At 34.2% G+C, this 18,967-nt stretch overlaps 1 protein-coding gene across 1 annotated transcript; it reads right to left on the bottom strand.

Moving 5' to 3' along the window:
• On the bottom strand, window positions 1-14,962 carry LOC110024243 (leiomodin-2-like). The gene is made up of 4 exons (XM_020724101.1): window positions 14,740-14,962; window positions 13,988-14,622; window positions 5,663-5,766; window positions 1-351 (listed from the first exon to the last, which is right to left on the bottom strand). The coding sequence occupies exons 2-3, from the start codon at window positions 14,377-14,379 to the stop codon at window positions 5,703-5,705; spliced, it is 456 nt and encodes a 151-aa protein (XP_020579760.1). The 5' UTR covers window positions 14,380-14,622; window positions 14,740-14,962; the 3' UTR covers window positions 1-351; window positions 5,663-5,702.
• Window positions 14,963-18,967: the final 4,005 nt, after the last annotated feature.

The raw sequence follows: 18,967 nt of genomic DNA, 5'->3' as shown, positions 1-18,967 counted from the left end.
TATTGATAAACAAATAATACAATCCCCTGACAATAGAAAAGTTACAGAGCACCTATAGATTGATTATCCTCAAAAATCAAAGAAAAAAACTGGGATATAGTCAATTACACGGCAGTTTTCTCAAATAAATATAGAAAAAACATCAGCTCAGTTGGGGCAATCAGCAATCATGTATGATCTATCCTTAACAACATTTTCATTTTTTTTCCAAAAGCCCCCCTTTCATGCATAATAATTCAACCTCGAAGTCAGTTATGGCTTTCATCTGCTTTGACAGTTCGATGGTGGAGTGTTCAGCTGCTTTGAAAGTTGCTAGAAATATTAGCTTGAGCAAACCACCAAATTCATAGCCTGCCAAAGAAATCCAAATGTGATGAGGCTTGACTACTAAGAGAAAAAAAAGGGCACAGAGAGTTTGGTGCGAGAACAAGAGTTTTATTTTAGTTTATATATCTTGGTTTATGTGTTTTAATTTATGGTTGTGTCTCTATGTTTTAGGAAGTCATAAGTGTAATTAGGAGAGTATAGTTTTTATAAATAGGGGTTGTTTCGTGTGGGAGTGGAGATGGATTATTGGTTTTAAAAACCCTTCCCGTATCATTCTAGGTTAAGAAGTGTATACAATAACCTAGAATTACGCCCAATTGATGATCAACTATCTTTCTTTGGAACCAAGAGAGTCTGAACAACGCACAGGCCAGCACTACGTCGCACAAGACCATTGTGGATAAGCTCATGCACATGGCGTTGATGTTCCTCTTGCTCTTTGGGAGACATCCTATATGCAGGTTTGTTGGGAAGACCGAATCAGATACATGGTCAATGACATTTGTACCTCTCAAATAGGAGGCAATCCTGCAAGAATCTCTATCGGAAATATATCTTCGAACTGTTACATCAATCCTTGCACTTCGGAATGAGTTATTGGTAGTTGTCTGGAACTCTCGATTATGATCAAGAGATGCTCCATGGTTGTATCTTTAAGATCTTTCAAAAGCAATGAGTAAAAGTGTTGATTTCAGCCCCCTATTTGAATCTCCTCCATAAGCACCAAAGTGGTTTGAATTCTCTCTTTAATAAAGGAATAAGTGTTAGCATACCCATCTTGAATCATACGGAGGTCATATTGCCAATGCCGACCAAGCAGTATGTAACAAACATCCAAAGGAATTACACCACATAAAACTTGCTAATGAAGTTTCCGATTGACCGAAAACGACACCATGACTTATCGGTTGACTTTAATTTCAATCCTCTTCTTGAACCACGTGAGTTCTTAGGAAGAAAATGAGATTTGAGTAGTTAACCTAAACTTCTTTACCACGGTTGTTGCAACCACATTCTCACAACTTCCACCATTGATGACAAGATTACAAACCTTCTCCTGAACTGTGTGTCGTAACCAATCTTTATTGGAAGATTTGATTATTCGATACTTACGAGATGTCTTATCACAAGTAATTCTCCTTCATCTGCATGTACAATTTAGTCCCTTGTTGGATTAGTATCTTCTTCGTCTATCACAACAATTTCCTCTAAATCAACCTCCTCTACCAATGAAATAATGCGTCGAACAATTCGAGATTTTGTGGCAAAACCAATGACATTTGAAGAAAGGTATTTAATATCCTGAAGTGGCGCCCAGGTGGTGATCAACCATCTTTCTTTTAAGTTGACACATTCCTTCCCTTTCTTGGGGATTTTTTAGCCCAACTTTTCTTCTTTTCTAGAATTTTCAAAAGTGCATACTTCAGTTTTACCTTGTTACGATATCATCTTGGAATCAGAGCAAAAACATTTGTCGTCCAGATTTGCTGAATTTTATCAGAACTGTTCTTGTGATTTTTGTTCTTTGTATTTTCTTACTTCTCCCTACCGCCTCAATCCATGCCGCCATCACTGTTCTAGCCTCGCTTTATGTTGCCACTTAGATTCCAGCACTCCCCCGCTAGTTGCCATCATTGTTCCAACCACCATAAATCCCCTCATTCTCACCAACTGTTGTTCCAGCAATCCCGGATCACGTCCCTACCACTTGGCCACTGTTCGAACCCTCATGCACCACATCCCTAACACATATTCATTGTTCCAGCCTCTGGGAACCCTAATTTTATATTGCTGTTGTCTTCTTATTCTTCTCTGCGGTGTTCCCTACATTCTTCCTGCAAGCTGGCTTTAATCGCAGATCACACGAGATCTAATATCCTTCCTTTCCTCTACAACCTCACACCGAAACAGTGGGGAACGCCAAGAAGCAGCAACATACGTCCTAGCTAAGAATTAGTCGCAGAGACTTGCAACAAAAAATTCATTGTTTACAAGAAAGATTGGCAGTTTTTGAACAGTGGGATCCTAGAAAGCGTCAAAATGAATCCGAAAATGAGGTGATGGGTGAAAAAGAAGGGAACCCATTCCACTAAGAAAATTGGACGAATCAAAAAAATAAGATTCTTGAGGAAAGAGGTGTAAATCCATTTCATCTAGTTGAAAAATTCTGAATATATAGTTGACAAAAGAGCTGATGGTGAAGATTCTCATGCTGGAAAAGATTTGCAAAGTGATCATGCTAGATGATATGTTGATATTGTTTCTCTCAGCCATCAACATCAAACTGATATACATGAAAATATGGGTCAGACACTATATTTGGGTCCTGATATTAGACAAGCTCAATATCTTACAACAAGAAATGCACTTAATCTTGGTTCTCAAGAAATTGATGTCAAATGGATTGAGATGCTTAAAAATTGGAGCTTAAAGCCTCTTGATCCAGTTTCAGTAGTGATAATATTGAAAGATGTTTGAATCACCAAACTTAAACTACCTGAGGATTAGAGAATCATTTTTCAATGTCTCCGAGTTGGCAACTCATTAAGAATCAGATTCTGAGATTGCTCGATATAAGGGAACCTTGCCAATCCCAAGAGAATGAAGCGGGGACTAAAGTTTTATTTCATCTTATGTCTTGGTTTTATTTGTTTTAGTTTGTTGTTGTGTCTTTAAGTTTTAGGATTACATACTTGTAATTAGAAGACTCTAGCCTTTATAACTAAGAGTTGTTTTGTGTGGTTGAGGATTAAGAGTTTTTGATTAGTTGTAATAACCTTTCTCTTATCCTTCCGGATTAAGAAGTGAATTCAATATCTTGAAGCGGTGCCCTGGTGGTGATCACCCATCTTTCTTTTTAGTTAATGCATTCTTTCCCTTGGGGATTTTCGGACCAGCTTTTCTTCTTTTCTTGAATTTTCTAAATTGCAGATTTCAGTTTCACCTTGTTACGGTATCATAAATGGATAAAATATATATAACATTCTACCATATACCATCTCACTCCAACCGTCCTTTATATCAGAATCCTTGAATGCTTCTAGCTTGATATATATTTAAGTTTGTAGCTTCATAATACTTGCAATATTGAAAAATTCTGAATGTATAATTGACCAAAAAGCTGATAGTGAAGATTCCCATATTGCAAAGTGATTAAACTAGAAGGAATGTTAATTAGGTTTTTCTCAGCCATCAATATCAAACTGATATACATAAAAATATGGATTAGGCATCGTTACTTCGAGGGCAACCAAGCTTGAAAGGTGAGTCAATAAATTCTGGTCTTGATATGGGACAAGCTCAATATCTTACAGCAGTAAAAGCACCAATTAGTCTTGGTTCTCAAAAAATTGATGTCAAGTGGAAGATGCTTCAAAATTGGACCTTGAAGCCCCTTGATCCAATTTCAGTAGTGATAATCTTGGAAGATGTTTGAATCATCGAACTTAACCTAGCCGGGGATTAGAACGAATCTGCCATTTCTCAATGTCTCCAAGTTGACTACACATTGAATTAGATTCTAAGATTGTTCAATGTGAGGAAACCTTGCCAATCCCGAAACAATGACGTGGGGGTAAGAGTTTAATTTCAGCTTATGTCTTGGTTTATTTGTTTTAGTTGATTATTGTGTCTCTATGTTTTAGGATGACATAATTAAGAGAATCTAGCATTTATAAATAAGAGTTATTTTGTGTGGGTTGGGGATTAAGAGTTTTTTATTAGTTGTAATAACCTTTATCGTATTCTTCCAAATTAAGAAGTGTATTCAATATCTTGGAGCGGTGCCCTGGTGGTGACCACCCATCCTTCTTTTCAATAAACACATTCTTTCCCTTAGGGATTTTCGGTCTAGCTTTTCTTCTTTTCTAGAAATTTTTAAATTGCATATTTCAGTTTTACCTTGTTATGGTATCACAAATGTTGGAGACAAAATGGATAAAATATATAACATTCTAACATAGTCAAATAATAAAATAAAAACTTATTTTATACCATCTCACTCCAACTGCCCTTTATATCAGAATCTTTGAATGCTTCTCGCTTGATATATATTTATGTCTGTAGCTTCATAATACTTGCAATATTGAAAATCTCTAGATCTTGTTTTGCTCTAAGCCATTTGTTTCAAGAATGTACAAAAATATGAAACTAAAACAACTCTTCCCACTCTCCTCACAAATTTATGAGGTTCTAACCTAAACTTCGACAAATTGAGAATGTGCAAAAATTCAACTTTGACAAATTGAGTTTCTAACCTAAATTAAATCAAATTTAAAACTATATAAAAAAGGAACTAATCTAAAGCTAAGGAAATAACAAATAAAAATAAGCTAACTAAATGAAAATAAGCGAACTAACAAAAAGAAAAAAAAAGAAAGCTTTAGCTTAAATCATTACTTGAAGAGATGCTTTCGACCAAAATAAATACATATTGCCATGACATCTACCAAACATGAAAAAAGATAAACTCATAATTTAGCATTTGAAACTCATAAAGCAAATTGGGATATAAATATCGCACATGAACTAAGATAGTGGAGAATATGTCCATTGTGTGACTTCAATATCACCGATATACTCATGACCTCTAAGCAGGATGAGGTGGTATTTATAAAGTATTTAACACAAATTCCCCACCGGTACTCAACTATTATTTGATTCATACAAGAAGCAATTTCATTGGAGTAAGTAAGAGAGAAAAAACTAATTAGAAAGACGAGGCAGACCCTCCACTGATACAGCAAAATTAAAATTTACAATCCTAGCCAACCTAAACGGACATCGATAAGACTAACAGCCAGAAAGTCCTAAGAAGGTTTTATTTAAAAAACTGAATTCACCATGGAATGCAACCGTAAACAATAAATCGCAATGAAAGTACCTTTCAAGCTAGCACTGTCTGAAAGTCAACATGAAAAGCCTCACAAGATCTTGTCACCTGCAACCAATTTCTAAGAGCATTGAGGCGTGATTTCTTACATCCAAACCAACTACTGCTATCTCTCTGGTTATTCCACCAGAACTAAAGTCAAAGGTTAGAAAGTGATAGTCTTGAAAACATCTCAATGGTGCACTATAACTCAAAAACAGCCTTCACCTAAAAGACCGCTCTATGGCTTTAAGGAAAAAAACATTCCTTTTCCAAACAGATTAAACATAACATAATCTTGGGTTTGATTACTAACTTTGACTGAAATCCAAGCAAACAATAACAGAAGCTTAACAGAGGGTGCCAAAAAGCTGAAGATGAAAAAAGCACCTCAGACAATAAATGGTAAACCAAAGAAGGCAAACATTAGGCAGACAACTGGGGTCTTTGCCTGATACAACTTACAAATATGCCCTTAAAGAAAACTCCAGATCGGTTACTGTGCTCATAGAATAACGCATGAGCAGGTTGGATGATCTTTCATTGCATCATCAAGTTCTCCTGATTCACTGTAACACAAATGGCATTTTAATAAGAAAAAAAGTAATTCCTAGTTCTCCAACAAGGAAAAATAATTGACATACAACAAAAGAGCTCACATTTCTAATTCACAATACAAGCGATGGATTATCAGTCAATAATTAAAATCTAACTCATTATTAAAATCATAACAAACAAGCAAGCAAATGATTTGTGTGCAAAGTATAGATAATCATGTGCAACAAAGCAAGGAAGATCCAACAAGCACAACGAAGAAAATTTTGAATTGAAATGTTTCATTCAGCAAAAATTGAAATGGCATCCCTAGTGAACCGGTGATCATATTATGAGAGCAACGAGCGTGACTTGAAGATTGAACCCTTTTTAAGACCTAAATTCATGAGAAAGTAATGCTCATGAAGTAAGCTAGGTCAAATAAAGATCACAAGATTGAACAAGAGAAAATTGAGGACCAACTTTTAGATTATGGTAAAATTGGTTACCAGACCGGTTACGAATTGATTGCAATGAGGCATTCTCTTAATTTCTTTCCAAGAAAATAACTACTTCCTCTATATATTGTTTAAATATTTCATCGCTACAAATATTCCCTGCTTATAATACATTACTTGTTATTATAAGATTAGAAAGGACCCTACAAAAAGAGAAATAAGATAGGCAAACGTGATCTATAACTAATTTTACTTGGACTGAATTTAATACTTGCATTTGTTTGCACCAAAGGGAAGGGAAGGGGGGTTATGGTGTTTGTGATTTTCATCTCAATAATATACACTTCACTCCAAGGGATGATCACCGCTTCTCTCTAAAAGTCTCTGGGGTCGTTTGGTTGGAAGGATTTGTAATGTATTGCAATTCATTTATAGGGATCTAAGAAAACTATGTTTTTGGTATGAAAAAGTACAAGTACAATGTAAAGTTTCAATGAATTTATAGTTTACTCCTTAGTTTGTTTTGGCTGAATTTAGAATTCAGTCGATTTGACCGAATTTGAAATACAATATAAAATGCTATTGACAAACTGTCTCCCGTCATCAACCTCCAGCGCCTCGTCGTCGACGCCGCCAACTGCCCGCCGCCCATCGCCCGCCTGCCTATTGCCCATCGCCCCCTGCAAACGGCCACCACTCTCGGCCTGTCGCCCGCTGCCCCCCGCTGCCCCCTGGTCGCAGCCCGCTACTCGACTCTGAATTAAATTATTATATTATTTTCAATCTACTTCAAACCAAACAAAAAAAATATAAATCCTGCGTTTATTTCAAATACAATGTAGTATTTATATTTTCAATCTACAAAGAATTATAAAATATTTCAAATACATTGTAGTAAAATACTTTGCAAACCTTTTACATTGTACTTCATTTTCAGCAAACCAAACGGCCCCCTTAGAGGCACCTCTCATGAAACTGGTTGAAATTAAGTGTTTTCTTGGAGTGGCTACAGCTACTTAAAAAGATGGTTGTAAAGCTACTGTGGAAAAATTACTTAAAAAGCTACAAAGAAAATTAAAAATATACTTTTTTTTTCAAAACCTCAAACAGTAGCTTACTTAAAGACCTAAGAATTACTTAAAAAGCTGCAATGAGAATTATAAACATACACTTTAGCAAGTTAGGTCGAAAAAAACTTCTAACCACAGAAATTTCTAGAAAGCAGCAAGAAATTAGTTCCCCAAATAGAGCTGTGAAGGCGGTTTGAAACATAAAACAGACAAAAAACTGTTCTCAATAGACACTAAAAAACAATAGTAAGATACAGCCATATCAAATTTCTTGGAGAATCTGGATGGGAATTCCAGGAAACTATAATTACAGCCCCATCAATATTCTGGGGATTAAATCATGAAGGAACGACCTTACGGTTAGTTCAGGTGCTAAAAAAACAAAGAATCTGCTTGCTAGTAGTTACAGGGAATAAAGGGCAAAAGGCTGTCATGGATCAACTGACAAATGGAAAGAATAATGTCATCAATAGGTGCCCATGCTCGTAGGATTCTAAAAAATTAACAGTTTCTTCGTCTTAAACTATTCTTGTTATAATTATAGGATTGGAAATTGAATTTATTTTTTTGGTGAAAGTAGCTTCAACATGTATAAATATTTACACTCTGTATCATAATGTCATACCTTGTTGAATAAATTCTTAATGGTAACAGAGCTTGGTTTTGTTTTCAAGTAGCTTTTCCAAAATTCATGCCATACTCTTGTCTTGATTGCTACATTTTTGTTTCCAATGTATTAAATTTCAAATTTCTCTTCAAATGAATCCTTCCACCATTACTTCAGAAAGCTAAGTTATTATTGTCTCCAAATTCAGAATCTGCAAATTTCATAGTGACTAAATGAAAGAAACTATCTAAAGGTGATCTCAAATTATGAAGATCGTTCATGAAAGAAAAGGAAAACTTAATCACATCCTCGTCAGGCCTCCGAGTCTTGAAGGTCAATAGTTTAATATTCGAGACGATGAAGATTTGATGATTATTATTTAACTATGAAACTCAATAAAGCAAATTATCTAGACCTTATATGTTCCTATCTCCTCTTTGAAGGGGACTGTGATACAGATTTATCCAAAAGCCAAAGATATCACATTCATCTATGAAATCAAAACAAATATTCTGGTCATCAAATTCTTCAACATAATGAAAAGCATTTGACTGAAATTAGATTGCTATCTAAATTTCAAGATAAAACGTAATGAAGTTGTTGCTTATGTGGAAAGAAAAATAATTTCAAATTCCTTGCAGACCTTAACATTGAGTTGGCCAGGTAAAAAAGAATTTTTTTTCAGAGAACCCTCATCCAACCTAAAGGAAGCCTTCTCTTTTGTAGAGCTAAGTAAAACCATTATAGAACTCCAAAGCATAGAGGGATCAACCATAGTAAACACATAAAGAGAAATTTAGGGAGAAAATTTAATAGCAACTGAAGACACCAAGAATGAAGGACAAAGAATTCAACCTAAAGTCTGATTTGTAAGTACTGCAACAAAAAAGAGGGGAGGGGGGGATTTCTTATTGTCTTTATCTGTTATATGTCGTTCTAATCTTCAAAGAGAACGACAAGTTGTGCAACTTCCTCAATGCACTTGGAGCAATAAGAAAATAAAATATGCAAATGGTTCTTTGATTATAGATAAAGACAGGGAAACTATAACATTTATTTAGTCCTTTATCTTTCAAGAAATACATTATGTACCTAGACTTATTGCCCATCCATAAAATCATAAAAGAACAAAATTTTCATCAAATATTTTTCATCCATCATTATACTTTTTAAGCCCAAACTATGAAAAAGATAATAGGATAACAGATAGAGATAAGCCATACTTCCTTGAAGCGAAATTAGTCAAAACATCCCATCACATGTCCTTGAAGTCTAATTGTTTTAATAAAGATGAGATTTGGAATCATGGTCTTTGTCTAGGTCAGCTCTCTTTTAAAACTCTACAACAATGTTTTCATTCATTGTTTAGAAATGTTAGTGAAGAATCATTCATTTTGAAACTTATGAATTTACAATACAACGTTATGCGTCCCTTCATTCAAGTCGTTCTAGATTAGAAACTCATTTTTGCATGATCCACTATAATACTTGGGAATTGTTAATGATACCAAATTTCTCGATAGCTAAAGGATATCACATTTATTGATGATTGTACAACAATGATATGATTATATCTCATTAAATAAAAGTCCTGTGTGAGTCATATTCTTCCAATTTTTGTCACTATGAAAAAAATTATTTTGGGTTCAACATAAACGGATTTAGAACTCATAACTTCATTGTATATTTCCACCAAATCTTATCCTCATTTTACAGATAAGAGGCATCATTCACAAATCTTCTTGTCTTAACAACCCCACCAAAATGGGTTGGCCAAACAGAAAAATAGAATTCTCCTTGAAATAACTTAGTTTTACCTTTTCAAAATCATGTTCTGAAAAGATATTAGGGAGAAGTTAGCTTAACCTCCTCCTAATTAATTAATAAAATACCATCTAGAGTCATTGGTTTCAAAAGCCCACTAAATTATCTTAATACATCCAAAAGAATAAATTGTTCACAAAAATTCCTACAAGAACATGTAGTTTGTTTCATATATTCACATTCATGATGAACAAATATGCAAACTTTAACAAGGAGCATTTAAGTAAATGTTTAAAGGATACTCACCCAGTCAAATGGTTTTATTATCTAACCTCAAGGAGGCATCCATTGTCTCAAAAAATGCCACGTCTCTTAGAAAAAATTCTTCAAAAATTAAAGACATTTTCAAAGGAAGAAGATTCAAAAGGTAGACAAGAATGATGAAGTTGATATATTATCATGAGATATTCCATATATTAATTCTCAAAGTCAACAAATTTCAGACATATAAAGCCAAATCTTCACATAGAAACATTTTTGACAATGACTCGAGTATCTGACCACATCAAGTCTGCAAAGTTCACACCCTACCCAATCACTCTCACAAGTTCAAGACAATATAACCATATCATGTACCCCATTTTCTCCACCATCAATTTCCTATCCTGACAATATTGATCTCAATGAATCTATTTATATAATAAGTAGTGTTAGAAAATGTGCAAAACATCCCTTATATCTCATAACTCCATAACCATTTTCAAAGCTTATCTCCAATCCATAAAGCTTTTCCTATGAATGTTAGTACTATCAAACCCTCACAAACACTATTCGAGACATTAAAAAATAAAAATTGAAGAGAAATATGAGAGAAGAAAAAATGCACTATAAAGAAATAACACCGAGGAGGTAGTTGAGTTGTCAAAAGGGAAAAGAACCATGGGGTAAAGAACCATGGGGTCTTAACGGGTCTTTGCAATAGTATACAAAGTTGAAGAAATCTTAGAAAGATACAAGGCAAATCTTATAGCAAAAAGGTACACCGATACTTCTTAGATAGACCATCATGAAAAATTTTATGACCACCTTAAAAATAAGGTAATAAATATATATTTATCTTTGACACTGTAATTTACTTTCATATTTAACTACTTCCACAAAAGTCTTTATGCCAAAGCGTGTTCGTTTCATAACGTTCATCAAGCATTGTTTGACAAAAGGGCCTTTATAAATATAAGTGTGGTATTACAAATTTCATAGAAGGTCCTAATAGCATATATTATGTTTGTTTGATAAAATCGAGATAGGTTATACTACCTCATATCAAAATTCAAACAAGTTAAACACGAAATGTTTATATATGTGCATCAATTAATTAATTTTTTTTTTTTGTATTAAGGACTTTAGAGAATTAATAACTGAGCCATTTCACTCATCATACATTTTAAATAATTATTTTCAAATCCCTCTGCAAAAATAGAAACCAATGAAACAAAGAATTGTGTGGTTGATCTATCAATATTTAACAGTATGTTATAGTTTTCAATTTACCTTTTGTTTTAGAAACTAAAAAGATGCACGTGGAGTAGAGGAATAGTACTTTGGTCCCCATTTTTAAGAATAAGGAGGATGCACAAGAGTGTGCAAATTATAGAGAAATTAAGTTAATGTATCATACATTAAAATTATGTGAGATCGTAATTGAACACAGGTTAAGACGTGATACAAATATTTCTCTTAATCAGTTTGGATTTATGTGGGGCAAGTTTACTATGGAAGCTATACATTTACTGGGAGGTTTGATGGAGAAGTACAAATAAAGGAGGAGCTACATATGATTTTTATTGATTTAGAAAAAACTTACGATAGGATTACAAAAGAAGTTCTTTGAGGAGTTCTAGAAAATAAAGATGTTGATATGACTTATATTTAAGTCATTAAAGATATGTATACTATAGCTGTTACTTGCTCAAATAGGAGGATTAACCAAGTATTTTCCTATTTCAGTTGGATTGCACCAGTGATTAGCTTTAAGCCCATATCCTTTTGTTTTAGTTATGGATGCTCTTACTGGACTTTTACAAGAGGATGTACCTTGATGTATGTTTTTTGTTGATTATATCCTTCTTGTGGAGAGGACTAGAGAGGAGTTCAGGAGAAACTGGAATTATGGAGGTCTGGATTGGAGTCTAAAGGCCTTCATTTGAGTAGATCTAAAATTGAATACATTGAATGTATTTTTAATAACAGGAGCTTTAGTGACAAAGTTGTAACTATGGGTGATCAAATCATTAAAAGATGCAAAATTTTTAGATATCTCAGATCTATTATTCAAAGTGATGGTGATATAGATGGGGATGTTATCAGTAAAATTCAAGTTGGTTGGTTGAAGTGAAGGAATGCATCGGGCCTATTGTGTGATAAAGTACTGCTTAGATTTAACGGAAAATTTTATAGGATGGTGGTGAGTCTTGCAATGCTTTATGGCACATAAAAAGAGAAGCATAAAACAAAATTAAATGGTCTTGAGATGAGAATGCCTAGGTGGATGAGTGGCTTGACACTAAGAGACAAAATGCAAAGTTTATGAGAGTAGATATTTTAAATTCGACTTATGTTAAGAAAGGTAGAGGTAGACCTAAAAAGACTTGGGCATAAAAAATGATCTTCATCTATTAGAATTAATGAAAATATGACACTCAATAGGGCACACTGGAGAAAAATAATTCATGTAGCCGACCACACTTAGTGGGATAAACACTTGTAGTTGTTGTTTTTGTACCATTTGTTTTCATTTTGATGTAATATCATGAGAGAGAAAGTCATGATTTGAATGTCAAACCATTAATTTTGAGAAAAAAAAATCATGAGAAGTTTACAAGTACATTGTGAGTGTTAAATCACTGAAGTTTAGAAGAACATATAGCCGTGACCAATGATTGAAGAATCAAAAGCAACCATACCAGCAAGTACCAAACTATGGATGACCAGAGAAAAAGGTAGGCTCCTCTTTCTTTCCATTTGGTACCTTTTTTCTGAGTATAGGTCTACAATATTTTAATTAAAAAAAATACTTATTTAGAATATTTTAATCAAAGAAGATTAGACACGATAATTGAATAGAATGATTACAAAAATGGATTAAATATGTTTGCATTGAGTAGAATATTTCGCTTCTTCATTAAGATGCCCTTGAGCTATTTATAAAAAATCATATTAAAATAAAATTGGCACCAAAATATTTCTCCATAACAATCGCTTCCACTCCCTAAATTAAAATGTTATACTCTACTTATTTGTCTCTGTGAAAGTTGTTTGCCCTTTTATCTCATCTTTTTATTTAATCCCTCAAAAATAGTTCCCAAGAGGATGTGTCAAGCCTTAGTTGCAAAGCAACCAAGTCATCTTCGATATTTGATCTCACCAGATCAACCAAAACAATTGCCTTTTCATGATTTCATCTTCATTCATAGATCTTAAATGAGGCATACATTGAGTTAGCTGAGAGAAAAATTTACTGGGAAACTTTGAGGACTAAAGATTCCATAGAAAAACATATTAATTCTTCATCAAAACCGTTTAATTCTCTTTAAGGACAACAAAACTTTATTTCCTGATTCAAAAAAATGGATCTCATGTTTGGAACCAGTTTAGATGCCCTTTCCAATATCATCTAAATGAATTTGATTACTTGAACTACAAATCACCTTAAATATGATAATAATCAACTAATAAGAATCAAACCTTTTAAAACCTCACTCAACCTTCCATTTCTTAGAAGTTTTAACTATATAACACTTTAAATACCTTAGAAGGAAGCTAAAATACTAAGATGAATGCACGCATGCTTATGTTTCCATAATAGATAAGATTCAGCATTATATATTCAGAAAGTGGCGTGCTATTAAAAGTTCAGCCTCTCAAGATCACTTGTAATCATTCATTCACAAAATGAAGATGCCATGCCCTCATGTTTTATGACTAGCTAGTTTTCAAAAGATAGATCAAACTTGGACAATTTGAACCAAGATGGATAACCAGGCACTAAAAGTTCTGAAACATGATTCCATATCCCTCACTCGAAATGAAGTGTAAAACTCTGTATAAATCCCAAAACAATAAGGTCAGTATTTAAATTTGATTTTATTAAATTCAATAACCAAACGCTTCCTACACCATGAAGTCAACCTCGGGATTTAAACCAGGAATAAAAGTCAAAGTAATGATTAATGAATTTATAATTCTACATTAAAAAGAAAAAGAATATTTACACACAAACCACTTAATTCCAGCATGATTCTGACTGAACTAAAAAAGAAAAATAGACAACAGAAAACGCATGAATTAAGAATCATACATTTGTTCAAACTCCCTGATCTCCACAAGCTCTTCCCCCAGGTCATCCATCCACTTGACGCATTCTCGCACAATATCCTTCGAAGCTGAAGTGCTAGTCTTCTTCAGGCTGCTCTTAAGAATAAACTCCCTTTTCCTTCCATCTATGCCATTTTCACCAATCTCCTCCTTCTCACCACACAACTTCCCCTCAACTACAAGAGGACCTGGGGAAGACTTACAAGACGTATGGCCAACCGAATCCTCGGTTTGCAAAGCATCAGGCTGGCACTGAACTGGAGGAGGAGGCGGGGATGGTGTCGGCGGCGGCGGTGGCGACGGTGGTCGAGGTGGTGGTGGTGGCTTAGAGAAACAATACGACGGGCAGTGGAAATGAGAAGTGTTCACCCTCATCAAAAAATCCCCAGCATCAAACAAATCGCAGTCATCAGTAAAAACCCATCCTAGGGCTAACCACTCGCCAATTCATCAACGAAAGCTACAAGTCGTTGCACTTAAATCTCCCAAAAAAACAGGGAATTCGTTTCGTCCCAAGAAGGAGAAGCTCCTCACAATTGCGAACTTGCGATGGAATAAGCGGGCAACCTACTAAAGCAAAATGAAAAGATCAAAGCTTTACTTCCCCTGCCTCAAATCCTGCGTAAGAAAAAGCCCAAAATCTCTTCTTATGAATTAGGGATATCAGGGATGGATAAAACACCTTACAAGCAATCAATCTCCACTTCTTAAAGCACGGAACAAAATTGAACATACCTGGAAATCGAAAGATGCCTTGTTTAGGATGATATTTATGTGTTTGGGAATTTCGAGTTGTGAGAGGAAAGGACATCCTCCTCGGGCATCGAGATCGGCCCAACTCCTCTTGAAGGGGAAACCGAAAGAATCGTGGTGAAGCCTTTTAATTGACTGCAGCGTCCCCTCTCATTTGTCATCTTCTTCGTGGTTGGCATAGGGTTTCACTGGGGCTGGAAAGGTACCCGAGTCACGGCTTAACCTAGTATTTACCTATCAATACTTAGCTTAAGCTTGGGGAAATTTACATACCGACCATAGAAGTTTATGTATTTACACGCCAAATACCCAAGATTAGATATTTACATTTACACCACCTTAGTGGCCTACATGTAAATAACATGAGTAATTTACTTGAATAATAACAATGATGTAATATTATATATATAAAGGATTCACAGCAGTAAAATAATAAATTAATATTTTAGCATTGCATGATAATCCAACACACATTTAAGTAGTAAAAATGACGAGCAGAAAAACTCTATAAGATTTTTACGTGGAAAATCTGAAAAGAAGAAATAACTACGAGACATGATTCATTTTTAAAAAAAAATATTATAAATTGACGATTACGAGTATAGTTTCTTGTCTTATGGGTGGAAAAGGGTTACACAGTCCTTCAAGTTACAATATCGGTGTGCGGAAAAGACTTATGGCCTCGTTGTAGGACACAGTCGTAATGAGAAGCATTAGTCAAGGCTTCAATACACCGTCTTTGAGATTGGCACGATGTTTGTGATAATGCAATTACTTCGTAGGTAGCTTCGTATAGTGCTTTCGTAGCAAGGAGTGGGAGCCGGTCAATGATGATCGGCTGCAACCAGCGAATGGTGGTCGTTAGTAGTTGGCAGCGGTCGACGGTTATAGTACAGGAGATGTTTGTCAGATCGGTGGTTCATAAATATTATTGGACTTTAGCTTCTCAAAGTTTCAGCCCTCTTCAGGCTTTGAGCTCTCGATCCCCCTCTAATTTGGGGGTTAGGAATCTATATATAGAGTTCATGCTGTAAATACGGAAGGAATCCAGGTTCTTTCCTAGTCTAGTAAAAAGCCGCAGTATACTACTCGAGGGTCGAGGTGTCATCGAGACCCGATCAACGTTGATTGAGGCGCTAGAATAGAGAGTCTGAGCATCAATATTCATTTATACGACCACTCTTTAGAAAGAGAAACCTCAGCAGAAACCTTATTTTTGAGTTTTTTTTAGATTGTTTGGAAAAAAAAAGACTTATCCGCGACCTGTCCTTCTACAGTGTCATTAGTCACATAATGAACGAATGTCATAGAAATCCAGAGAAATTCCCTTCATCAAATGACTTTCTATGGATATTTTAGTGTCTTAATGATGTCGGAATTGATGGACTTTAGGCTTGTTGGATTCATCCCGTCGATAACAATAAGCTTGCGAGATTTAAAATCCATTAGATCTTTCAATTATACTAAAAAAAACTTCCAAATGAGGTTTAATAGCTTGATTTAGATCTGATTTAACTCGGATTATTTATTTAATTGATTTTGTTATATATAGATATATATATGTAAATACTAAAATTGAATGAAATGCCTCAATAACTAAAATATAGCAATTCTCGCACAATTATTGAAAGTAAAATAAATATTTTTTTTTTACGGAAGATTCATGCACACAACACTCAGTTCTTATCTATTTACATATCTAACACCGAAACTTCAATTTTTAAATACACGCCACATTCTCCATGCATTTAAAATGATTATATTTTTGATGTGATATAAGAGATTTATGCACTATATAAATGTAAATAAAATAAATTATAACTCTTAATGATAGACAAATACATAAGAATTGGTGGTATGTATGTAAATTCCCCTTTTGGCAATCAAACAGCAACAACTTAAAACTGCAACATGAACTCAGTAATAAATTGACTTATGATTAGTGAGATTTTATAAAAATACCTTATAAATAGTAGTTAAATATGACTATATCATATGTAACAAAGTTTTAGTTTTTAACACCATTCAATTCTTATGTATTTACATATCTAACACTAAAACTTTGCCTTTTTTTTACATTTATATCACTCCAATCTCTTATGTTTTATGAGTTTTTATAAGTCTTCCTTGATGAAATTAATAGCTCAAGTAATTGAAAGAAGATTAAATATCAAATTTATTTGTTATCATCCTTCAAATATTGGAAATAGTGCAATAACTTAGGAAGATATGAATGTTTGTCTTTAAAGTTATCTTTTCAAATATAACATATGATTTCGTCAGATGACACATTTATCATAGAGACCTCTGCTAAGAACTTCCCATACAGAGAGTTCAACCAAGTATCCTAAACCGATGGAAAAACCTTCGATTTTTTACACGTCGGAAAAATTATTCTAATTACCGACAGTTTTGCGAAAAATAGACCCTCGGAACTAACCATATATCCCGCCCGAAATCACCTCCCTCTCGGTCTTGCCCTAATCTCTGCCTCTGGCCCTCGACTTCTCTACCGAAGTTGTTGTCTCTCTCTGAAATCCCCGCAATACAGTAAGAATAGGAGCTAACTGGGAACATAGCGGCAAGATCGCGACTTACAGTGACCGGAAACTCTCATTTTTCTCCTTCATACGCTCCTCCGCTACCCGAAACGGGTGAGGAAGGTAACTTGTTATCTTCATTTTCATTTATTTTCATTTTCTTTGAAGAATGTGTTTAGGCTTTGCCATTTGAATTACATCCTCGGTTGTTAATTTAGCTCGAACATTGTTAATTGCTCGAAGGTTGATGCAAATTTTGGGTCGGATTGGGATCAGAGGGAAATAAACGACCTGAGCTACGAGCCAAAATTTTGGATTGATTTTTTTTTTAGTCAATTTTTGAGTTGATCCCAACTCGGCTCGAAATCTGATCTTTAATAATACATGATTGTGAATTTAGCAAATTTAATTCAAAGATCGTTATTCGCTCGAAAAAAATGATTCGAATTTTGCCTCGGATCTAGATTGGATCAAAATAAATTAGTGGAGCTACGAGCCCAAATTTTGGATAAATTTTTTTTAGAGCTGATTATGAGCAGACCCTAACTCGGCTTGAAATCAAATCGTTAACGACTCTAATTACATCAGGGATGGGCTTCAAGCACATATATTTTTTGCTTAATTTATGAATGCTCTTACTAAACATTTACAGGAGGATGCACCTTGGCGTATGTTTTTTGTTGTTGATATCCTTTCTTGTGGATATAACTAGAGACAGAGTTTAGGAAAAACTTAAATTATGAAGGCCAATATTGGAGTTTAAAGTCCTCTGTTTGAGTAGATCTAGAATTGAATACTTGAAATGTAAATGTAGAATTAGTAGCTCTAATGGCAGAGTTGTCACAATAGGTGATCAAATCATTTTAAAATTGTGAAAGTTCTATATATCTCCAGTCTCTTGTTCAAAGTGATGGTGATATAGATGAGGAAGTGATTAATTAGTAGCCTTTAAGTTGGTTGGTGGAACCTACATCATCTCAGCTTGAAGTTGGATTGTTTAACATCTTAATATGTTAGTTTTGTCGAAGATCATTAAACGATTGAATATTGACTCTTAATTGATTAAGGCATCTCTCTCTAATAGTGTATGTTATTGTAGCTATAACAACCCGCACACAAAAATATATGTTCCATATTTTGTCTCCAAGTGAAAAACCAATTGCAAACCCCATACAAATCACTAGATTTACACTCATAGATAAAATGCAAACGTAATATAATCATGAATGAGTTGATGTAGCTATGGTGACAAATAAGATTAGAGATAAAATATTAATGAATGTTCACGGATTATGATCTTCGACAACCCTGATAACCTTAGTAGGTTGTTAACGTTATGATTTCGAGATTAATTATTGTCGGCTCTAAAGAAATCAAAATCAAAATTAAAATGGTCAAATTTCGAGCAGTAATTGTTCTTTCGTATTAAGAAAAAGTTATTCTAATGATTTATTTAGACTTGATGATGTCTCTTTCTAATATTGTTTATAACTGTAGCTACTCCAACCATATCACAAGCATATTTGTTTTGTATTTTGTTTATAACTGTAAAGTCAATCATAAAACTAAACATGTTCATCACTGCAATCCCTTACGCGACTGACTGAGCATCTGGTAATATGATCTTAGATGAAATATTTTATAAGATGTAAGGGTTTTCACTGCATCTT

Source organism: Phalaenopsis equestris, unplaced genomic scaffold (assembly GCF_001263595.1).
Source record: "Phalaenopsis equestris unplaced genomic scaffold, ASM126359v1 Scaffold000251, whole genome shotgun sequence".
Classification (NCBI taxonomy): Eukaryota; Viridiplantae; Streptophyta; class Magnoliopsida; order Asparagales; family Orchidaceae; genus Phalaenopsis; species Phalaenopsis equestris.
The sequence above is the reverse complement of the archived record's forward strand: the minus strand, read 5'-3'. Positions and strand labels throughout refer to the sequence as shown.